General features: G+C 41.8%; 1 protein-coding gene across 1 annotated transcript in view; it reads left to right on the top strand.

The window, feature by feature from the left end:
• Positions 1 to 488: 488 nt before the first annotated feature.
• Positions 489 to 25,264, top strand: part of LOC132780005 (actin-related protein 2/3 complex subunit 1A) — a 37,434-nt gene continuing 12,658 nt past the window's right edge. Inside the window, exons 1-6 of the mRNA XM_067461982.1 lie at positions 489 to 597; positions 2,251 to 2,355; positions 4,477 to 4,581; positions 9,407 to 9,629; positions 11,530 to 11,637; positions 24,056 to 24,268. Coding sequence (XP_067318083.1) covers positions 2,292 to 2,355; positions 4,477 to 4,581; positions 9,407 to 9,629; positions 11,530 to 11,637; positions 24,056 to 24,268 — 713 coding nt within the window. The 5' untranslated portion in view covers positions 489 to 597; positions 2,251 to 2,291. The remainder of the gene's footprint in view (positions 598 to 2,250; positions 2,356 to 4,476; positions 4,582 to 9,406; positions 9,630 to 11,529; positions 11,638 to 24,055; positions 24,269 to 25,264) is intronic.

The following is a 25,264-nucleotide window of genomic DNA, read 5'->3' as shown; positions in this document are numbered from 1 at the left end:
ATATATTTGTGTTTGTGTGTATATGTGTCTATGTGTGTATATATGTATTTATTTATGTGTTTGTGTGTATATATGTATATATATATACACACATTTGTAATATGTATGTGTGTATGTGTATATATGTGTGTCCATAGCTGAGATTCCTTTCCACATACATGCATATGACATCCCTTTCACCAAACATCCTCACCTTTCTTTGAAGCTTCCAAGAAAAACTTCCCTCTCATCTGCGCACGCGCGGTGCGAGAAACTTAGCTTGGCTGCAATTCTGCTTCCCCCACGCGTATCGCTTTGCGCACGCGCAGTAAAGGGAGAAGCCTCCCTAGCCTTTTTTTAATAACCGAAACCCAGCAAGCGGCGCATGCGCAGTGAATGTGGGAATGTGGGAACTTCCACTAAACCGGTCAAGGCGCTTGAGGGAAGGCTGTCGGCGGCTACGCGCAGGCGTAGTGCGATACTTGGAGACTCCGCGCAGGCGCAGTGCGATACTTGGAGACCGCGCAGGCGCAGTACAAGAACCGGGCCTACTTTGCCGGCTGCAGTAGAATCCCCGGCGTCGCGTTGACTGACCAGAGTCCGCGAGCCCCGGAAAAGGTGAGTGGAAGGAAGGCTTTTCCTCGTAATAACTGACTAGGAAACATACATATTTTAATCCTTTTTTAAATAAAGCAATAGTTTAACGAAATAATGGGACTGAGGAGCAGAATGGGCCTACTTTCCCCCCCAAAGCCTGCTCTTCCTTCATTCCTCTGACAGAAATGACATCTTTTCAAGGAGGTGGAATATAATCCGAAATTCTTGATTCCAGAAGTGTATTTTTAATATTATTTTGGAATATTTTCATACACACACATATATAACATTTATAATATAATATAATATAATTTATTATAAATATATATTATATTATATATTTACATATAATATATATTATTATGTTAAAAGTGTGTATATTATATTATAAATATATAATATAACACACACATATAACATTTATAATATAATATAATTTATTATCATATATATTATATCATTATATATTATATCATATTATATCATATATATTATATCATATTATGTTAAAAGTGTGTATATTATATTATATATTATTTATATAATATATATTATACTTAAATATATTTATTTTATTTATAAATAAAATAAATAAATATATTTAAATATAATATATATTATTATGTTAAGTGTGTATATTATATTATAAATATATAATATATATTATATTATAAATATATTTATTATATTATATATTATTTATATAATAATATATATTATACTGAAATATATTTATTTTATTTATAAATAAGTAAATAAAATATATTTAAATATAATATATTATAATATAAATAATATATAATAAATAAATAAATATATTTATAATATAACATATTATGTATTTATAATATAACAGAGTATATTATAAATATATTTATTTGTTATGTTATATATTATTTATAATATAATATATATTATATTATATTTATTTTATTTATAAATAAAATATATTTAAATATAATATATTATAAGTAATATATAATATAATTAATAAATAGATATATTTATAATATAGAGTATATTATAAATATATTTATTTATTGTATTATATATTATTTATATAATATATATTATATTTAAATATGTTTATTTTATTTATAAATAAATTAAATAAATATATTTAAATATAATATATTATAATATAAGTAATATATAATATAATAAATAAATAAATATATTTATAATATTGAGTATATTATAAATATATTTATTTATTTGGAGGCAACACTGATGGAATCGTTCCAGGAGTTGAGTGTGACATCTGTAGACAGTCCATGTTTCATAGGCATATAACAGGATTGGGAGGACAATGGTTTTATAAACAAGCCCCTTGGTATCTCTATGGATGTCCCGGTCCTCAAACACTCTTTGCTTCATTTGGAAGAATGCTTCACTTGCAGAGCTCAAGCGGTGTTGTATTTCTAATGTTGAGTTTTGTGGAGAGGGCTGCCAAGGGAGCAGAAATTGTGAACATTTTCTAAAGTTACACTATTAAGCTGTATTTCTGGCATTGCAGAGGGATTGACTGGTGACTGCTGGAAGAGCACTTTGATTTTCTCAATGTTCAAAATTTAAACAATCCTCTTGAGCATCTGTTATTTAATTTGTTCTGATTTTATCAGATTGACTTAGAATGTAAGAAAAATGTAACTAATTGCTCCTTATTAATTTCAGCTTTGCCCTGCTTGGAATCTTCAATTCATTCATCACTCAGAATGTCTCTACATCAGTTCCTACTAGAGCCAATTACTTGTCATGCTTGGAACAGAGACCGAACCCGTGAGTGTTGTCTTAATTGCTACCCATTTTAAATCATGGAATTATAGATCCTACATAAGATCTTATAAAACGAACATGGCTGCAGAATTCACATAATTAAGTAGGTATTTCCCTTGGGGAGATGGTAGCGGGCTACAAATAAAGTTTTATTATTATTATTATTATTATTATTATTACTATTATTTCCTTGAAATATTCTGAAAAAGTAGTATAAGGACTAAAAAGTCCATTACTAAGATTAGCCCCCTCCCTCCTGACCTTTGGGGGGGGGGGGGATGAAAATTTGGATGTGGACCAAGTATTTGGATGAAGTGCAATATGTGAACATGGAATGGTGCAATAATTGGAGCAGCCTGGACTATTATTTGGATTATGTGATTTTAATCATTGTAATGTTGATATGTATTTAGTGGGTGTCTTAATGTGTATGTTTTTATATGTATTGTTTGTAATGTATGGCATTGAATTGTTCCTTTGCGTGCTGCTCTGAGTCCCCTTCAGGGTTCAGAAGGGCAGGATATAAATATGGCAATTAAATAAATAATATACAGGGAGTCCCCAAGTTACAAACAAGATAGATTCTGTAATTTTGTTTTTAAGTCGGATTTGTATGTAAATTGGAACAGGAACATTTTTTTCAGTGTAACTCCAGCCATATATATATACTAGCCGTCCCCTGCCATGCATTGCTGTGGTCCACATGGGGTTCTGTGTGGGATGTTTGGCCCAATTCTAGCATTGGTGGGGTTCAGAATGTTCTGTAATTGTAGGTGAACTATACATCCCAGCAACTACAACTCCCAAATGTCAAGATTCTATTTCCCCCAAACTCCACCAGTGTTCACATTTGGGCATATTGAGTATTCGTGTAGATTTGGTCCAGTCCCATCATTATTTGAGTGTACAGTGATCTCTGGATGTAGGTGAACTACAACTCCAAAACCAAAGGACACTGCCCACCAAACTCTTCCAGTATTTTATGTTGGTCATGGGAGAACAGTGTGCCAAGTTTCCATCGTTGGTGGAGTTCAGAATGGTTTTTGATTGTAGGTGAACTATAAATCCCAGCAACTACAACTCCCAAATGACAAAATCAATTTTTTTTGAGTGAAGGACATAAATTGGGTTGTTAGGTGTATTGTTTCCATATTTGGTGTCAATTCCCCCAGTGGTTTTTTAGTTCTGTGAATACCACAAATGAACATTACATTTTTATTTATATAGATATGTGTGTGTGTGTTTGTATAATGTTAGTTGTGGATAGCACAGGGAAGGGTTAACACTGTTTTGGCATTTGTTTTGATGCCTGTGTCCCTGTTCAGGAGATTTCACCTCACTGTCTGTCCCTTTGACAATTGTGTTTTTTAAAAAATTGACTTGTTGTGGAATCAAGAATTGGTCATAAAGCTTCAGTGGAGACACCTTTTCCCCATGATAACTCTTTCAGGAATGAATTTCCCTTCTAAGGGGCAGATTCCTCTCACTTCCTGTTGTCTCAGCCCTGTTCTTCGCTATGAATCAGATGTAAGTCAGATGTTTGTAACTCAGGGACTGCCCGTATCCCTTTTTATTACTGCAGGCATCCTTTAGTTACCAAAATCTCTGACAAAGAATTCCTTTATGCATCCTCTATTAAGTCATTCTTTTAGTTGGATACAATGAATAAAGTATGTCAATGTAGTACGGTTGGCGGGGACGAGAGACAGGGCCTTCTCAGTGGTGGCTCCTCGGCTGTGGAACGTCCTTCCCACAGAAATTAGATCGGCCCCCTCCCTGTTCACATTTCGGAGGAAAGTAAAGACCTGGTTGTTTGAGCAGGCATTTGAATAGGCATTGTAACTAATATAGAAATATGGAACATTTGGATGATGAGACTGAATCTTGATTTTAACTATGACACGAGATGAGATGTTATGATGTTTATTGATTGTTATAATGTTATTCTTTTAACTTGTTTTTAACTGTTTTTATCATGTTTAAGTATTGTATTTGCTTTGTTAACCGCTCTGAGTCGCCCTGAGGGCTGAGAAGAGCGGGATACAAATACAGTAAATAAATAAATATATTGGTTATGTGTTTTTTAAAGCATGATTTACTCTAATCTGTTTGTGCTCTTGACAGAGATTGCCATTAGCCCTAATAACCATGAAGTCCATATCTATAAGAAGAATAGTAACCAGTGGGTGAAAGCTCATGAACTGAAAGAACACAATGGACACATCACAGGTAAGGGACACATCAGCTGATTCCATCTTGTGCATTAATAAGAAATGACACATTTTGCTTATAGTAGCAATGGCATTTCACATCTCCAAGTATAAAATGTAATATATTGTTTGTTCAGGTTCTGAATGAAATAATAGAGTTGATCTGTTCCTTTTCAGGAATATCTGTTAAAATCATTCCTCGGTTAGAAGCCTTCGGTGGCGGAGTGGGTTAAACCCTTGTGCCAGCAGGTTCGAATCCAGGGAGAGCATAGATGAGCTCCCTCTGTCAGCTCTAGCTCCCCATGCGGGGACCTGAGAGAAGCCTCCAACAAGGATGCTAAAACATCAAATATCTAGGCGTCCCCTGAGCAACGTCCTTGCAGCGGCTCATTCTCTCACATCAGAAGCTTGCAGTTTCTCAAGTTGCTCCTGACACACACACACAAAATCCTCCGTTCCTGTACTGGTGAATTTTTTATTCATTTGGTTGATGCTTCACACTCGATATAATTTTTTGCATTAGCTGTATTCATATTTATTTATTTATTTATTTATTTACAGTATTTATATTCCGCCCCTCTCACCCCGCAGGGGACTCAGGGCGGATTACAATGTACACATATATGGCAGACATTCAATGCCAAAGACACACAACAGATATAGACAAACAGTCAGGGGCTATTTAACTTTTTTCTGGCCGTCAGGTGAACTGTCGCTTTCATCATTCATCTGCTACACTGACGAAGTATTTCCACATTCCCCGCATGCTTTTGCTGCAGTGCTTTTGCTGGAGTCTTTTTTATGGCCTCGTAAATTTTGTTAAATTAGTCTCCCCACACATAGGTGGTACCTAATTTTCCTACTTGACAGATGCAACTGTCTTTCAGGTTGCAAAGGTCGACAACAAGCTACACAATTGGTCGGAAGCTCACTCCGACCCAGGCTGGCTTTGAACTCATGATCTTGTGGTCAGAAGTGATCTTAATGCAGCTGACACTCAGACAGCTGTGCATATGAATTTGTTATCTTTTAGAAAAGTGGTATTTCAACACTGTTTTATATTGTAAATCAGGGGTCCTCAAACTTTTTAAACCGGGGCCAATTCACTGTCCCTCAGACCGTTGATGGGCCAAACTATAGGTTTTTTTAAAAAAAATCAATAAAAAAATTCCTATGCAGATTGCACATATCTTATTTTGCTGTGTGGAAGGGCCCTTAGAGGGAGGAGGTTCTTTCTAGCCCTCTTTAGGCAGTAATTCCAGGAGCAGAGAATGGGAAATCTTCCTATTTCTAGTCTGAACAAAATCTGGCTACCAGTATTGAAAAAAACTCTAAAATTATAACTGTAAATAAAGAACAACACTCCAACGCAGGGGAACTCCAGACAAGAAACAATCAGGGCCAGCTAATCACCTCTCAACAACGGATTCTCCCTAAAAACTGTCAGGCTATGAAATGGCAATCAAGGTGGCCAATTGAAACATTCATACCTGCCTCCAACAGACAAGAGTTCTTTCTCCCACCCTGGATCTTCCACAATTTTCCTAGTTAGAGGTTTTCCTCTGACATGAAGGCCAGCCGTGTCTGACTCTGGGCTGTGGTGCTCATCTGCATTTGTAAGAAGAGCCGGCGTTGTCCGTAGACACCTCCAAGGTCATCTGGCCAGCCTGACTGCATGGAGCGCCGGGGCAGCCTCCCTTGGCTGGCTCACACTGCCCATCGGGCCTGACGGATAGCGTGAGCCTGTCAAGGGAGGAGCAGCCCCGCGCGGCCTACTCGCGCGTAAAGCACCTCGTGAGGTGTTTTACGCGTGAGTAGGCCACGTGGAGCAGCTGCCCTTGGCTGGCTCATGCTATCTGTCAGGCCCGATGGACAGCATGAGCCAGCCAAGGGAGGGGCACTGTGTGTGGGGGGGGGCGCTCCTCCTTTGCGGGCTGGAAGTGGCCCGCGGGCCGTAGTTTGGGGACCCCTGTTGTAAATGAAGAGTTGATTTGAGGAGATGTAGTCTATCCTATGCAACTTGAATGATGAATTCTGCATAAAAGCAGAGAAATTGATATCAGTGTAGTATTGGTGAGAAAACTGCATTTCAGAAATGCATTAGGAGGGACAAGTTGGAGCTTAAGTATCAAGGGAAGACTACATTGCATTAAAATCCCAGAAAGATGCTTTACCATATCCCATTTAAATTGCCATCTTGAGGTCAGAAGTAGCATCTTTGAGAAACAGGCGGATTTGTATCCGGAGCACCTGTGTACTCGCTATATTTAACTTCTTTTCTGGGGATTTCTTTCTAATCAAGAACTAGATTTTTTTTAAATAGAAAGCTTAGCCTGTAAAGCACAGGAGGAAGGGAGAAATCCCACATATGTGGACTTATCAAAATCCTTGTCATCTTGCTTGTCACAGAAGCTTAAGGGAACATAATCTGTGGGGTGCCAATTAAAATCTAAGAAAAGTAACAGTACATCGCTTGGGTGGCGTGATGCTCTACTTTGGACTGAATCCTTAATTTTAGGTTATCATTCTAAAGTCGTGTCAATGAGAGCTTGCAATTAAAATAAGCTGGTTTTTACTGGCCATAATTACTGAGTGGATTGCAGCTTAAGTAATATGTTTGAAATAAATAAATAAGGTGCAGTATGCTGCTTCTTCATATCGCAGAAACATTTACGGAAATAAATGACGAGTTGAGTGCCATAAGGAGGGTTCTGTCCTGGGCCCGGTTCTGCTCAACATCTTTATTCATGATTTAGACTTGTGCACCAGCTGCGCCCATACCTTGGGAAGCCTGACTTGGCCACGGTGGTCCACGCTCTTGTTACATCCTGAATAGACTACTGCAATGCACTCTACGTGGAGTTGCCTCTGAAGACTGCCCGGAAGCTTCAACTAGTCCAATGTTCAGTAGCCAGGCTGCTCGCTGGGGCTGGGTACAGGGAGCGCACAACGCCCTTGTTACGCCAGCTCCACTGGCTGCCTATCAGCTTCCGAGCACAATTCAAAGTGCTGGCCTTGGTCTATAAAGCCCTTAATGGTTCTGGCCCAGTTTACTTGTCCGAACGTATCTCCCGCTACGATCCACCTATGGCCCTAAGATCATCTGAGGCAGGGGTCAGGAACCTTCGGCTCTCCAGTTGTGGTGGACATCAACTCCCACAATTCCTTGAGGCTCGGCATTCACCCCAAAGGCTTACCTTGGCCTCAAGGAATTGTGGGAGTTGAAGTCCACCACACCTGGAGAGCCGAAGGTTCCCCATGCCTGATCTGAGGAGACCCTGCTCATTGTCCCCCCATTGTCACAATCACGTCTGGCGTGGACAAGGGACAGGACCTTTTCTGTGGTGCCCCCCCCCCCCAGCTGTGGAACTCCCTCCCGAGTGAAATTAGATCTGCTGCATCCCTCTTGACCTTCCAGAAACAAGTAAAATATTGGCTATGGGATCAGGCCTTTGGAGAATAGGCTGACCTACTGACGTGTTGACTTATTTAGAACTGATGGACTGCCCTTGAATAATGATTTAAATCGGTGACCACTGACTATTTGTTGTCTGATTTTATACTGTTTATACTGTTATATATTGTTATTATTACATTACTGTTAATTGTATATTTATGTTTTGATGTGGGCGGCATGGGGTGCCATTTTGTTAGCCATCCTTGGTCCCTTTGCGGAGGTTGAGAAAGGACAGGATATGTTGTTGTTCATTCGTTCAGTCGTCTCCGACTCTTCGTGACTTCATGGACCAGCCCACGCCAGAGCTCCCTGTCGGCCATCACCACCCCCAGCTCCTTCAAGGTCAGTCCAGTCACTTCAAGGATGCCATCCATCCATCTTGCCCTTGGTCGGCCCCTCTTCCTTTTATCTTCCACTTTCCCCAGCAAATAAAAGCCCTCAATAAATAGTAGATAAATAAATAATAAGATTAGAAGTCAGGATCATCAAGTTTGTAGATGTTTGGGAGGGAGAGCTCATACTCCAAAAGACAAGAGCAGAATTCAAAACAATCTTCACATGTATAAATATGTGAGAGGAAGCCACAGGGAGGAGGAGGGAGCAAGCTTGTTTTCTGCTTCCCTGGAGACTAGGACGCAATGGAGCAATGGCTTCAAACTACAAGAGAGGAGATTCCATCTGAACATGAGGAAGAACTTCCTGACTGTGAGAGCCGTTCAGCAGTGGAACTCTCTGCCCCAGAGTGTGGTGGAGGCTCCTTCTTTGGAAGCTTTTAAACAGAGGCTGGATGGACACCTCATGACCTCCACAGGGGTCCCGGCCCCCAGGTTGAGAAACACTGGTCTAAGCCAAGAAGCAGATGGAAGACCCTTCCTCCATCCCAGCTGCCTCTGCCTTGGCGTTGAGGGTGTGCAGTGGGGTAGAAGAAGAGGCAATATCTGCTGAGTTTAATATCTCCCCACACTATCATTCCCTTTTCCTTTTCTGCCCTGTCTTAATGGGGACAGAGAACTGTTTGTTGTTCTTTGCTTGGGAAGTGCCATATACAGTGAATACATGATGGTGGAGGGAGCCAAGCTTGTTTTCTGCTTCCTTGGAGACTAGGACGCGGAACAATGGCTTCAAACGACAAGAGAGGAGATTCCATCTGAACATGAGGAAGAACTTCCTGACTGTGAGAGCCATTCAGCAGTGGAACTCTCTGCCCCAGAGTGTGGTGGAGGCTCCATCTTTGGAAGCTTTTAAACAGAGGCTGGATGGCCATCTGTCAGGGGTGATTTGAATGCAACATACCTGCTTCTTGGCAGAATGGGGTTGGACTGGATGGCTCAAGAGGTCTCTTCCAACTCTTTGATTCTATGATGATAATATTTTGTCAAATTTGCAGGCATTGATTGGGCCCCCAAGAGTGACCGTATTGTCACCTGCGGCGCTGATCGTAACGCTTATGTCTGGAGTCAGAAGGATGGTGTGTGGAAGCCAACTCTGGTCATTCTGAGGATCAACCGTGCAGCCACCTTTGTGAAGTGGTCCCCCTTGGAGAACAAATTTGCTGTTGGAAGCGGAGCCCGACTCATATCTGTGTGCTACTTTGAGTCTGAAAATGACTGGTGAGAAGTCAAATGCTGGTTGCTTCCCTAAGAATATTTCTCAACTTCTGTAACACTACTACTACTACTACTACTACTACTAATAATAATAATACCCTGCCACCATCTCCTTGTGCTGGCTTACAAAGCACTCAAGGTGCCTCACATAAAACAGAATTGCATATCATCAAAATAACACACAGTTTGACCAAATACAAACAATGGACAACTGGAAATTTGAAATGTATGGTGCTGGTTATCAGTGAGCTATAAATTGATCATGTTTAGTATTAAAAAAAATTATTTACATTATTTCCAGGAAATCTGTGGAGTCTGAGTTATCATGACTTCTCTTAAATCTGTTTATTACCCCTCAAAATCATAGAATATCTCCATCTGATTCAAAAATCCTTCAGTCTTCCTTAATTTGCTTGAGAAGTTAGGTTGCCTCTGTATCCAAACAGGGTTTCAGGTTGCATATGTAGAACAACTTGAGTATCTCTTCTTTTTTTTAAATAAATTTTATTAAATTTTTATATAGAATACAACGAAAGAGTGAGAACAATAAGGTATGGAAAAGTGAAGAAGAAAAAAGAGAAAGGGAAAGGCCAGTAAAGTAAAAGGGACATCCTAAATAAACCCTAAAAAAAAAGATTTAAAAATATATATATAAACTACAAAAATACATCCACACACACACAAAAAAAAAAAGAAGAAAAAGGTGACTTCCATTCCATCTCTTTGGATAAGATATTCTTATAATATTCTTATTATTCAACTTGAGTATCTCTTATTTGAAATGCTTGGGAACAAAAGTGTTCTGGGTATTGGATTTTTTGGAGAATATTTCTTATACTTAATGAGATTTTATTGAGATGGATCCCTGATCTAAGCACAAAATTCATTTATATTGCATATAAAGTTTATACAAACAGCCTGATGGTAATTTGATACTCAGTAGCTTTTAATAAATTTGTGCATGAAACAAAGGTGATGTACACACAATAAACGTACAAAAAGCAAAAAATTGAGGTTTTGAAGTTTCAGATACTCAAGCCTATAAATACTTTTACAAGTAAACCAGTCTTTTATGGATTTAACCAGTTCGCTTGTTCCCCTGAGGTTTACTATGTGGCAGAAACAGAATATTGTTTCTAGATTGGCTTTTAATTGCTTAATTGTTATTGTTTTAATTGATTGTTTTAACTACTGTGGTTCGTGGTGTTATGTAATTTATTTGTTGAATTGTTGGCATCGAATTGTGCCGATGTAAGCCGCCCTGAGTCCCCCCTGGGGGTTGAGAAGGGCGGGGTAGAAGTGCCCGAAATAAATAAATAATAAATAAATATTTGTGTGACTCTTGTGGTGTAGTGCCAACCCCATTTTTTAAAATTTGTTTATTTATTTTTAGTCTGTTTTTCTCCCACAGTAGGATTCAAAGCGCCGTACAGCATATAAAATCAAGAAAATTACAAACAAAAATAGGAACCTGAACCCCGGCAAATGGGAAATTAACAATTTTTACTATGTATTAATGCATAAATGTGTGTAGTAGTAGTAGTAGTAATCTATTTCTTACCCTCCTCTCCTAGTTTAATTGCAAACATACAAGCATATATTAAAACATACACATACTGAATACATAACACAAAAGTTAAAACGCATTAGGTAATATAATATGAATATATATGTGTATGTATTCCATATGTTTGTATATTCAGGCATGAGCAAACTTTGGCACCCCCAGGTGCCCAGGACCTCAACTCCCACAATTCCCAACAGCCTTTGTGTGAGCCAAAGTCCAAAACACCTGGAAGGCCAAAGTTTGCCCATGTCTAATACCATAATATATATGGTCCACCATATATATTACTTAAATGGCAACAATAGAAAGTCTCTTACTGCTTTTTCTGGTCTCTAGGTGGGTAAGCAAGCACATTAAGAAACCCATTCGCTCCACTGTCCTTAGTCTGGATTGGCACCCCAATAATGTCTTGCTGGCAGCTGGATCCTGTGATTTCAAATGCAGGTAAGAGAAACCAAAGTATACTTTTCAAATCAATAAAGGCATTGATGCATTGCAAATACAACTATCTGTCAGCAAGGGTCACCCAAATTTGGAGATGTTTGTAACATTGGTATTCAAGTAATGTTTCAAGAATATGCCAGCGTGATAGCTGCCAGAATAATTTCCTTTAGCAAATACTGCTCTGATGATGTGGAGAGTGGCCCTGTGTTGTTTAAAATGGGGTGAATCTTGAGGAGCATACAGCACTTTGGGGTCATTCAGAAGTTAATACACAAATGGCTCTCTCTTCTGCTGCTGTTCTTCAACTGACATCCCTTCTTTTCCTTTGATATCAACCGTCTTCATTAGTCTTCCTAAACCTTGGCACCCATAAATTTCAACTGGGCATAGAGGTAGCTGTAGTTCACAACACATTTGGAAAGTTCTATGTTGTGGGAAATGGTCTGAATTGATTACACAGTATGTAACACGATTTTTGCTCCTGGGTTATAAATGCAATTTCCTAATTGGTTCTATCATAAAAACATAGAAAAAGTTTATGAAACTGGAAAAACATTGTCTTTGCAGTCGTGACATCCTGCAGCACATTTTGCACTTGTTTTTCAATGAGTACATCATAGGGTCTCAACCAATTCAACATAGTTTGTGACAGCCAGAAAAGTTTCTGGAGTAGAACAACTACTTTCAAAGTAAGGACCACACAATTAAACAGGAAATAACACTTTCAAACAAGGAACAGAATTTCTTTCAAATTTTGTTACATAACGTTATTTTCTCCTGCTTAAAAGAAACATCTTTTCTTTAGTTTATTCTGCAAAATGGCATGTGTTGTCTACAATTTATTTAAGTCATTTTGGCTTATTGAGACAGATCATTTTATTTATTGATTTATTTTGTATCAAAAGCATTGCATAAATGAATATAAAACTCATAAAAATAGAAGGAGCACAAGCGGCTAAATATCTTTTGATCAGCGACTGCATTGTCTGTAGCCTCCAACAATTCTTCCACTGTACATGAGGCAGGTCATTGCGGACAAGCATATAGATGCGGAGTCGCACAAAGTGGAGGTTTCTTCTAGGTAGTTCCATTTTGCCAGGTTGTCTTTTGATCTGCCCACTCCACTTCTGAGTCTGTTCAGGGACTTCCAAGTGATGACTTGGTGTGTCATTTTTAGTAATTGGAGAATGGATACTCACCCTAGCTTTTTTTTTTTGTCCTTTTATTTCTGAGGGCTGTTCCAGATAGCCCTTTGTCCGGGAGCAATCACATTTTAAAAACACACTTCTGTCCGGGTTGGAGGTGTCCCAGATGCCCTCCTTTCGAGAGGATAGGGAGACAGCCCCCACCCCTCCAAAACCCCTTATTTATTTATCTTGTCAGGCAACTGAACAGTTGTATTACATTTTTGACAGAACAAACATACAAAAGACACAGAGTTTGCAAGCTTGGTAACTGATTAAATGTCCTTTGAGCAGTATCTGGCCACTTGGAGTGCTTCTGGTGTTGCCGCAAGGAGGTCCTCCCTTGTGCATGTGGCAGGGCTCAGGTTGCATTGCAGAAGGTGGTCCGTAGTTTGCTCTTCTCCACACTCACATGTTGTGGATTTCACTTTGTGGCCCCATTTCTGAAGGTTGGCTCAGCATCTCGTGGTGCCAGAGCGCAGTCTGTTCAGCGCCTTCCAAGTTGCCCAGACCTCTGTGTGCCCAGGGGGGAGTCTCTCATTTAGTATCAGCCATTGATTGAGGCTTAAAAACAGGGGGGAAAGTAAAATAAGTTACCCAGCTACCATGAAATTGCTGCCAGAGCTCTCCTATTGCATAGGAATGATGCGCCAGGAGAGGAGGGCAGGGGGAAATAAGTCCTGCTCCCCCCTTTTCCTGGCGCGTCATTGCTATATGCCAGGAAAAGGCCGGCAGGAGGGACAAGCCAGTAACTTATTTTTTTCTTATAATAATAATAATAATAATAATAATAATAATAACTCTATTTATACCCCGCTACCATCTCCCCAAGGGACTCGGTGCGGCTTGCATGAGGCCGAGCCCACAATACACCAATAATAAAAACAATAACAACTAGTAATACAAAACAATAAAAATAAAACTCATGACAGAAAATAAGCAATAAACATTAACAGTAACACAATGGCGTTTAAAAATCTATGGCTGGGCCAAATGTAATAATTAAAATTTAAAAGCTTTTTGGTGGGGGTGGAGTGGGGAGGGGGTTGGAGCCCTCATGGTTTTCCGGGCTGAATTAGGACTTCTGAGGGGGAAGTCCAGACAGCGGCTATAGTGGGTTCTAACTCACTATCAAATTACCTTGGGAAAAAGCAGGGTTTTCCTGCATCTTTAGCAGGCATCCTCAGAGAGTGTGAGGTCTGACCTCACAACCTCTGAGGATGCCTGCCATAGATGCAGGTGAAACATCAGGAGAGAATGCCTCTAGAACATGACCATATAGCCTGAAAAACCTACAACAACCCAATGATTCCAGCCATGGAAGCCTTTGACAATATGGTGCGCATTTTGTGCCCTGTCTGGATGGGCCCTGAGAGCGCAAATCTGCAGTGCCTGTCTCAAAGGATAAAATCTTTGGATACCTTTAGGTTTGGCTGGTTGTCTCTGTCATCCCTTGAGATAGACCAGCGTATTGCTGGTTTGATAACCCCAAAAATCTCACTGGTGATTTCAAACGTAAAATAAATGCTCTTCAAATGCATGGGTGCATTTTGATTTTGTACTAGTTCTACATTTCTCTCATGTTTCATTACACTTTTTATCTGAACCATGAGTTGCCGCTTAGTATTCTGGACAAATTCCAGCTTGTTTAAATCCCCACTGGATTCTGTCATCTTTAATTGGATGTGGGACACGGCTTGTCCTGCAGCTTATTGCATGACATCTTGGTATATCATTATTGTCAGTTATCCTGGCTTGCTTTTTTTCTTTTTTGTAACTGCCCTCCTCGCTCAGTTGCTCTTTTGATGAAGTTCTGACTTGACTTTTTCCTCATTCCTGTCCTTATACCCTTGAGACTTTGGGACGGAATAGCTTGTTTTGTATAATTAGCCCTGATCAGACAATCCAAGTGACTGGATGTCTTTGCTGTGGTCTTCTTTTCTGCAGTTGGATTTTTGTGGAGTGGTTTGTCAAAAAAAATCCCCAGGCTGCAGTAGCACCAGCATTTTCTCTGCCTCTGCTGTTTTAATTGGTCTTGGCTGAGCTTGAAGGAGACAATGCTGCTGGCTGGGAATCTCTTTGCACTTGCAGAACCAACCAGGTCATCTCTAAACCACTGAGCCGTGCAATCAGGAGTAGTTGTCAAGGATCTAGGCAATCATCTTGGTAGGAATCAATATAAATAAAAATGTAATTTTCGTTTGTGGGATTAACATAACTCAATAACCACTGGACGAATTGCCGATAAATTTGGCCACAAGACACCTACTAACCCAAGGAGCGACCATCACTAAAAAAAAAATTGAATTTGGCATTTCGGAGTTGTAGTTGCTGGGATTTATAGTACACCTACAATCAAAGAGCATTCTGAACTCCACCAATTATGGAATTGAACCAAATGTGGTACACAGGACTCCCAATAGAAAACACTAGAAGGGTTAGGTGGGTATTGACCTTGAGTTTGGGAGTTGTAGTTCACCTACATCCAGAGAGCAATGTGGACTCAAACAATGATGGATCTGGACCAAACTTGGCAAGGATACTCAATATGCCCAAATGTGAACACTGGTGGAGTTTGGGGAAAATAGACCTTGACATTTAGGAGTTGTAGTTGCTGGGATTTATAGTACACCTACAATCAATGAGCATTCTGAACACCACCAATTATGGAATTGAACCAAATGTACACAGGACTCCCATGGCCAATAGAAAACACTAGAAGGGTTTGGTGGGCATTGACCTTGAGTTTGGGAGTTGTAGTTCACCTACATCCAGAGAGCACTGTGGACCCAAACAATTATGGATCTGGACCATATGCCCAAATATGAACACAGATGGAGTTTGGGGGGAATACTCCTTGACACTTGGGAGTTGAAGTTGCTGAGATTTATAGTTCACCTACATCCAGAGAGCACTGTGGACTCAAACAATGATGGATCTGGACAAACTTGGCATGAATATTCCATATGCCCAAATATGAAGACAGATGAAGTTTGGGGGGAATACTCCTTGATACTTAGGAGTTGAAGTTGCTGAGATTTATAATACCTATATACCTCCTGCCACATCAGCACTTTTAATCTTGTACCCACTACTCTGGCCCGGCCCAGTTTTATAGTGTCTTGTTGTATTGTTTATTGCTTGTTGTTAATATTGCTTTAACTGTTTTTAATTCGCTTTAGGTGTTGTATTGTTGTGTTGTGTTTTGAGGCCTTGGCCTATGTAAGCCACATCGAGTTCTTTGGGAGATGCTAGCGGGGTACAAATAAAGTTAATAATAATAATAATTCACCTACAATCAAAGAGCATTCTGAACTCCACCAATGATAGAATTGAACCAAACTGCCTGACTGTTTACTCTCTGTTGTTATGCTGTTGTAATTTTTGAGTTTTTTAATACTGTGGACAAGTCAACATAGGGACCACCAAATGCAGTGTTGCCCAAACATGAATCAAGGAACATGAAAGGCACTTCAGACTACTTCAACCAGAGAAGTCAGCCATAGCAGAGCACCTGAGGAACCAGCCTGGACACAGCATATGATTTGAGAACACAGAAATGCTGGACCACTCCAACAACCACCATGTCAGACTACACAGAGAAGCCATTGAAATCCACAAGCATGTGGACAATTTCAACGGAAAGGAGGAAACCATGAAAATGTACCAAATCTGGCTACCAGTATTAAAAAACTCAAAAATTACAACAGTATAACAACAGAGAGTAAACAGTCAGACACATCAAATCACTCTCAACAAAAGATTCCCCCCAGGCACTTCCAAGACATTAAATGCTAATCAAGGTGGTCAGTTGAAACATTCACACCTAGCTCCAGCAGACAAAAGTCCTTTGTCTCACCCTGGTCATTCCACAGATATATAAACCCTTTTTCCTAGTTCCAACAGACCTCACTACCTCTGAGGATGCTTGCCATAGATGCAGGCGAAACGTCAGGAGAAAATGCCACTAGAACATGGCCATATAGCCCGGAAAAACCTACAACAACCCAGTGATTCCAGCCATGAAAGCCTTCAACAACACAATCCAAATACATCGATAATAAGTATAAAACATCATAAAATAACAATTTAAAACAGGAATACAATTGAGTTGCTCTCAATGAAGTGAAGAAACAGCTTTATGAAAGCAGAAGCAAGAAGAAATAGATAATAAATGCACAGGCCATCAATGATTCTGTGTCCCAGATAACTCTGGAATAAGCCTCCAAACCTAGCTAATACTGATGCAACCAGGTGAGACGATGCCTTGGACTGAATCATCTATTCTGTTCCCTGCTCGAAGAGCTCTGCTCTGAAATCAGTCTATAAATGGAAATCAGTCTTGGCCAAGGTTAGCCACACTGACGGGGGATGACAAGAATCTGAAAGACCTGGAGGGCACCAAACCGAGAGAGGCGGGTATAAATAAAGCAGGGCCGCACTTGACGGAAGCTTTTGCTGGCTCTGCAGCGGCATCCTTTCTGTGAAGTCGACGGCTTGCTTTCTTCCTGAGGAGATGCTGAAATTCTTGACTTAATTAGAGGTGTGCAACCTGGGATTTCCTGGGATTTTCAAGAGGCTGCTCTTGACGGTGCCTTGTAGCTTTCTTCGGTGTATCTTTCATCCTTTCTCTCTCAGCGTGAGTTAGGAGTGTTTGATACTGCCTTCGAATCTCTGCCACTGAGAGAGAGGTTCAAGCTGCTCTCCCGCTCCTTTTGAGCTTGGAAGCCCTAAGCAGAGAAGAGAAGGCTAGGTAGGAAGAAAGAAACCTACCCTTGAATCCTAAAAAAGCAACATTATTAAATCAAAGGGTTCTTCTTTCATAGTCATGGTTACCTGCCGTTTCTCTTCTAGTCCGTAATGAGTTATTCGTGTCTGGTATAAAAGCATTTTCTGCCTCTAACTACCATGCCCTATTTCCATATATTAATAGAATTTGTCTGCCTAGGCTTTTACAAATGGGCCTCTATAAAGTTTATCAGGAGAGGAAGGCCGAATACTAAAGAAGTAGAGAAGATTTTAAAATAATTTTTGAATTTATCAGACAGGGAAAGATATAACTGTGTATACCTATATTTGAATGACGTCTGAATTAAGAGGTTTTCTAATTGTTTTTTCAATTGGGATACGCTGCCACCTTATTGCTTAGTATTCAGGCTGAGTTATATGTGTGGAGAGGATACTTAGTAACACCCTTTTGTGTTACAATAGTGTTTGTCATCAGAGGGTTTTATTTACTTATTTATTTATTTATTTAGAGCTTTTATAACAATGAGGTTAGATCTTAGAAAACTATTTAAGACATTGCTGTGCTGGATGATATCCGAACAGATGATGGGATGGAGATGTCACTGCCTTGATCTTTTCATTACTGGTTGCTACTTCCCTGTGGATGTCAGGTGATGCGATGCCGACTAAACAGTATAATTTTGCCAGTGGGGTAGAGCGTAGGCATCCTGTAATAATGCAACATGTCTCATTAGAAGCCACATCCTCTGTTTTTGCATGGTGAGATGTGTTCCACACTGACAGGGAAGATAACAGACATATATATGAGACAAACAGTAGCCAAATAAAAATATAATTAATATTACTAAAATATGTTGTCTTCTTTTGACTAGCTAAAGGTTTCATCGAATGGAATTGTTCAGAATGGTGCTGAACAATTACAGGCCGATCTCTAACCTCCCTTTTCTGGGTAAGGTGCTGGAGCGGGTGGTCGCCCTCCAGCTCCAGGGCTTCCTAGATGACATCAATTACCTAGATCAGGCACAGTCTGGTTTTAGGCCTGGTCACGGCACCGAGACAGCCTTGGTCGCCTTGGTGGATGACCTCCGTAGAGGACTGGACAGAGGGAGTGTGACCCTACTGGTCCTCCTGGACATCTCAGCGGCTTTCGATACCATCGATCATGGTATCCTTCTGGGTCGCCTCTCTGGGATGGGTCTCGGGGGCAACTCTACTACTCTTTTCCACCTAATTCCAAGGAGGCCTCTCGGGTGCTAGACGAGTGCCTGGCTGCTGTGTCTATCTGGATGAGGACGAACAAGCTGAAGATCAGTCCCGACAAGACAGAGGTCCTCCTGGTCGATCGTAAACCGGATCGGGGTATAGGGTGGCAACCTGTGTTGGACGGGGTTACACTCCCCCTGAAGCCACAGGTCCGTAGCTTGGGAGTACTCTTGGATTCATCTCTCACGCTTGAGGCTCAGGCGTTGGCGGTGTCCGGGAGGGCTTTTGCACAACTGAGACTCGTGCGCCAGCTGCGCCCGTACCTCGCTAAGGCTGATCTGGCCGGGGTGGTCCATGCCTTAGTCACCTCTAGACTGGATTACTGCAATGCGCTCTACATGGGGCTGCCCTTAAAAACGGCTCGGAAATTCCAACTGGTCCAACGGGCAGCAGCCAGGATGTTAACTGGGGCCCCTTACAGAGAAAGGTCAACCGTCCTGTTTAAGGAGCTCCACTGGCTGCAGTTTATTTTCCGAGCCCAATGTAAGGTGCAGGTGCTTACCTACAAAGCCCTGAACGGTTTGGGACCACCCTACCTGCGTGACCGTATCGTTGTCTATGAACCCACACGCTCACTCCGGTCATCTGGAGAGGCCCTGCTCGTGATCCCGCCCGCGTCACAAGCGCGCTTGGTGGGGACGCGGGACAGGGCCTTTTCTGTGGTGGCCCTCCGCCTCTGGAATGCCCTCCCGAAAGACCTCAGACAAGCCCCTACATTGGCAGTCTTCAGAAAGAATTTGAAAACCTGGCTGTTCCAATGTGCCTTTTCATAAGACTAGGAACCCCCACTACCAAATCCCAGAAGCACTTTAGTAGAACCTAGATTACAGCACACTGCTCACCGCACTTATATATTATAATCCCATATCCCTCCGACACATCAGCACTTTTAACCCTGTACCCCTACTCCGGCCGGCTCAGTTTTAATAATGTCTTGTTGTACTGCTATTGTTATTGTTTTTGCTTAATCTGTTTTATTTTGCTAGGTATTGTATTGTTGTATTGTTGTATTGTGTTGGGCTTCGGCCTGTTGTAAGCCGCATTGAGTCCCTCGGGAGATGCTAGCGGGGTACAAATAAAGTAATAATTATAATAATAATAATAATAATAATAATAATAATAATAATAATAATTTGCTTTCCCACCTCAAGTTAAACCACCCTGCTGGCCCTGTTAACTTCTGACTGAGTAAAAATAAGTAATCCCTTTCTACTCAACCATTTAATAACAATGCAGATGGGCTAACAGCTGTCCTTCACTGGATTGCTTCTCCTGGCCTGGTGTATTAACCAGTTGGTCTAATTGAGCATTTGTGACACAGGGTCTGCCTTCCGCGGGCACAGTCACGTACAATGCAGAGCGCTGGTTTTTCAGAGTGTGTTCCAGGATTCATTGGCAGCTTATCCAGAGTTTCTGAGAGGAGATTGAAATCCTTTTTTCCCCCCAACACTATAATGTGTGACTGCAGCGGGGGGGGGGGGGGGGGGTGTATTGGGTATATTCAAGGTCTTTCTCAGTTCATTTGAGGTAGTACAGCTGGCCGGTTTCCTGGATGAACACTCTGAAAATTCACTTCTTAGTGTGTCGATTCCCACGAGTGATGTACAGGAGTCCCAGGAGGGACAGATCTATGTGGCAAGTCTTCCCCGAAGGCCGCTAGTGTTATTTTTTGTTGAACCTGATGGGTCTCCTTTCTGTGAATTAGAAAAGATCTAAACGTTGAGAAAAGGCAAGAGGCAAAATGAGACTGAGCCATTTCCAAACAAGTTTGGGGGATGTATTGTCGAAGGCTTTCATGGCTGGAATCACTGGGTTGTTGCAGGTTTTTCGGGCTCTATGACCATGTTCTAGAATGCCCACGCAAATCAGGTGAATGAGACACATAGAATAATCACAGGATGCTTTAAACCTACACCTGCTGATAGACTTTATGAGTTAGCTGGCATTGCCCCCTGGCGTGCAATGGGAAGTTGCTGCCAATTAAGAGAGAAATAAGGTCGAACACTGAAAACCACCCATTGTATGACTATCGGCCTCCTCCCAGTAGACTCAAATCAAGGGAACGTTTCATGAGAACCACCACTCCTCTAAATGTTCCTCCAGCAACAGCAAGAATCTTTATGTAGGCAGCAAAATCAGGCAATCCCAACTGTATGGCCCCCATTAGGGTCTACCTCCAGGGGCAAACCAAGGATGGTATACCGTATTAAGCACTACGTTATAACTTACCCGTATTTCATCGCATAATAATCGCACTTTTGATCCCCTTTTAAAATTAATATAATGTAATATATGACAATATATTGTATATACATCTAATATTTATAATATTATAATGTAATACCATACTCCTAATAATATGATATTATAATTACATATTGTATATTACATGTAATCTTACTAATACTGTTGCCGTGTGGTGGTATGGTACAATATAGTAATGTTTAATGCTGATGTTGTGCTGTGCTAATGGTATGATATATTGTATGTATATATACCTTGTAAGCTGCTCTGAGTCCCCTTTGGGGTGAGAAGGGCGGCATAGAAATGTCATAAATAAATAAATAAGGATGGGCAACTTGAATAGTCCCTGAATAGACTCAGAAATGGAGCTGGCAGATCAAAAGACAACCTGGCTAAATGGCACGACCTCAAAGAATCCTCCACCTTTCGCGACTGTGGAACAGAACAAACAACTCCGTATCTGTATGCTTGCCCACTATGCCCTGCCTCATGCACAGAGGAAGAACTGTTAAAGCTTACTTGCTTAGGCGATCCCTCGTTGTCCGAGTAGGATTATCTTCCAAGATCGGTGTACTGGCGGTGGGTCCATAGGTGACTCTGGAGCCCTCTTCTTGATCTGCATGTTGGGAGACAAACGTCAACATGCTGGAAGAAGCATTGAAGTGATGCTCCTACGCCATCAACTGCTCTGGACTGAATGCCCAAAGATATCGTCTCCCCAAGGAGTGACTTTACTCCCAACTCAAGAACGGGAAACATAATGTTGGTGGACAGGAAAAGAGATCGAAAGATGGGCTTAAAGCCAACCTTAAAAACTGTGGCATAGACACCGAGGGGGAACTGGGATACCTTGGCCCTTGAGCGCTCTAACTGGAGGTCAGCTGTGACCAGCAGTGCTGTGGAATTCGAAGAGGCATGAATGGAGGGCGAAAGGGAGAAAAGTGCCAAGAGGAAGGGACATCAAGCCAACCCTGACCAGGACCATCTTCTGTGTGGAAACGGATGTCCTCACTGCGGGAGAAGAGGCAGGTCAAGAATAGGGCGCCACAGTCACCTGTGGACCCACCGCCAAGACACTACACTTGTAGGACCATCATCCTCGAGCTATGAGGGATCACCTAAGGAAGTAGGTAAGCATAGGGAGACACTTTGGAGTTGGGAGCCCGGTCTAAACACAAAACCCATGTGTGTTGCAAAGACATCTTAGGGCCCTTCCATACAGCCCTATATCCCAGAATATCAAGGCAAAAAATCCCACCTTATCTGCTTTGAGCTGGGATGTTACTGACTGAATGACTGACTTACTTATTTACTTAGGCAATCCCTTGTTGTCCGAGTAGGATTGTCTTCCAAGATGGGTGTCCTGGCGGTGGGTCCGTAGGTGACTGTGGAGCCCTATTCTTAACCTGCATCTTCTCCCGCAGTGAGGGCATCAATTTCCAGAAGGAAGGCGGTCTCAGTCGGGGTTGGCTTAACGCGCCTTCCTCTTGGCACGTTTCTCTCTTTCGCCCTCCATTTGTGCCTCTTCAAATTCTACAGCACTGCTGGTCACAGCTGACCTCCAACTGGAGTGCTCAAGGGCCAGGGCTTCCCAGTTCTCAGTGTCTATGCCAGAGTTTTTAAGGTTGGCTTTGAGCCCATCTTTCAATCTCTTTTCCTGCCCACTAACATTCCGTTTTCCATTCTTGAGTTTGGAGTAGAGCAACTGCTTTGGGAGACGGTGTTCGGGCATCTGGACAACGTGGCCGGTCCAGCAGAGTTGATGGCGGAGGAGGATCGCTTCAATGCTGGTGGTCTTTGCTTCTTCTTCCAGCACACTGACATTTATCCGCTTGTCTTCCGAAGAGATTTGCAGGATTTTTTGGATGCAACGCTGATGGAATCATTCCAGGAGTTGCATGTGACATCTATAGACAGTCCACGTCTCTCAGGCGTATAGCAGGATTGGGAGGACAATGGCTTTATAAACAAGCACCTTGGTCTCCCTACGGATATCCCAGTCCTGAAACACTCTCTGCTTCATTTGGAAAAATGCTGCACTCGCAGAGCTCAGGTGGTGTTGTATTTCGGTGTCAATGTTGACTTTGGTGGAGAGGTGGCTGCCAAGGGAACGGAAATGGTCAACATTTTCTAATGTTATACCATTAAGCTGTATCTCTGGCATTGGAGAGGGATCGGTTGGTGACTGCTGATATTACCTGTCCGAACGCATCTCCTCCTATGAACCAGCTAGGACATTAAGATCACCTGGGGAGGCCTTGCTCTCAGCCCGCCTGCAACACAGGCACGCCTGGCGGGGACGAGAGACAGGGCCTTCTCAGTGGTGTCCCCTCGGCTGTGGAATGCCCTTCCTACAGATATTAGATCGGCCCCCTCCCTCTTGGCATTTCGGAGGAAAGTGAAGACCTGGTTGTTCGAGCAGGCATTTGAATAGGCAGTGTAATGAATATAGGAATACGGAATAACGGATGATGAGATTGGATCTTGATTCTACTAATGAGACGCTAATGAAGATGTTATATTGATGGTTAATTGTTTACTGTGTTATTGTTTTAATTGTCCCTTAACTGTTTTTATGATGTTTAGCATTGAGTTTTTGCTATTCTTAACCGCTTTGAGTCGTTTAAGGGCTGAGAAAAGCGGTATACAAATGAAGTAAGTAAATAAATAAATAGCTACAGACAATGCAGTCACTGTTGCCCGTTTTTGGTCTAAAACGATTTAGCTGCTTGTCCTCCCTTTATTTCATCTGTTTTAAACTTCTTTATGTATGCAATGCTTTTGACATGAAATAAATAAAAATCAGACATACTTCTTGTTTTCAAGAATAAATTACTGAACCAGGAGCATACTTATCCAATTTTGAAACTTTTCTAACACTGACATGAAAGTTTGTGCAGTGTCAATATTTGTGGGTGGGGGAAATGGCTGCAATTTTTCCTGGGGTTCTCTTTCATTGTCCCTCTTCTTTGTCACAGGGTGTTTTCTGCCTACATTAAGGAAGTGGATGAGAAACCGGCTAGCACGCCTTGGGGCTCCAAAATGCCTTTTGGGCAGCTGATGGCTGAATTTGGCGGTGCAGGGAGTGGAGGCTGGGTCCACAGCGTCAGTTTTTCTGCCAGTGGCAACCGCCTCGCCTGGGTCAGCCACGACAGCACTGTGTCAGTTGCAGATGCCTCCAAAAACATGATGTAAGTAACGGAGCATACATATTCATAACAGTCAGGCTGCCCAGCTGCCTCAAGTTAGGCCGTGTACTGACCTTTGTGTGGCATGCTTATTTAATGTTCTGTGTTGGAAGTCTGCATCCAAGTTACAATGCAAGGCATACTGGGATTGGGATGAAATGATATAGCCTACTTATGATTTGTGGGCTCAGAAAGTCTTCAGTGCCTTACATTAAAGCCTTTGTGCATAGTTATGCAAGTGACACATCATGCTTACTTTCACTATGATGTCCTCATAAATCTCAACCTGGGGTCCCCAGATGTTTTGGCCTTCAACTCACAGGAACTGGCTGGGATTTCTGGGAGTTGTAGGTCGCTTACTTACTTAGGCGATCCCTCGTAGGCCAAATAGGATAGTCTTCCAAGATCAGTATTCTGGTGGGTCCGTAGGTGACTGTGGAGCCCTATTCTTGATCTGCATCATCTCCCGCAGTGAGTGCATTGGTTTCCAAACAGAAGGAGGTCTCAGTTGGGGTTGGCTTGGCGCGCCTTCCTCTTGGCATGTTTCTCTCTTTCACCCTCCATTCGTGCCTCTTCAAATTCTGCAGCACTGCTGGTCACAGCTGACCTCCAGCTGGAACACTCACAGGCCAGGGCTTCCCAGTTCTCAGGGTCTATGCCAGAGTTTTTAAGGTTGGCTTTGAGCCCATCTTTCAATCTATTTTCCTGCCCACCAACATTCTGTTTTCCGTTCTTGAGTTCGGAGTAGAGCAACTGCTTTGGGAGATGGTGGTCGGGCATCTGGACAACGTGGCCGGTCCAGGGGAGTTGATGGCGGAGGACCATCGCTTCCATGCTGGTGGTCTTTGCTTCTTCCAGCACACTGACATTTGTCTGCCTGTCTTCCCAAGAGATTTGCAGGATTTTCCGGAGGCAGTGCTGATGGAAATGTTCCAGGAGTTTTGTGTGACGTCTGTAGACAGTCCACGTTTCGCAGCCGTATAGCAGGGTTGGGAGGTC

Source organism: Anolis sagrei, chromosome Y, assembly GCF_037176765.1.
Source record: "Anolis sagrei isolate rAnoSag1 chromosome Y, rAnoSag1.mat, whole genome shotgun sequence".
NCBI classification, from domain to species: domain Eukaryota; kingdom Metazoa; phylum Chordata; class Lepidosauria; order Squamata; family Dactyloidae; genus Anolis; species Anolis sagrei.
This window is presented reverse-complemented; position numbering and strand designations above follow the sequence as displayed.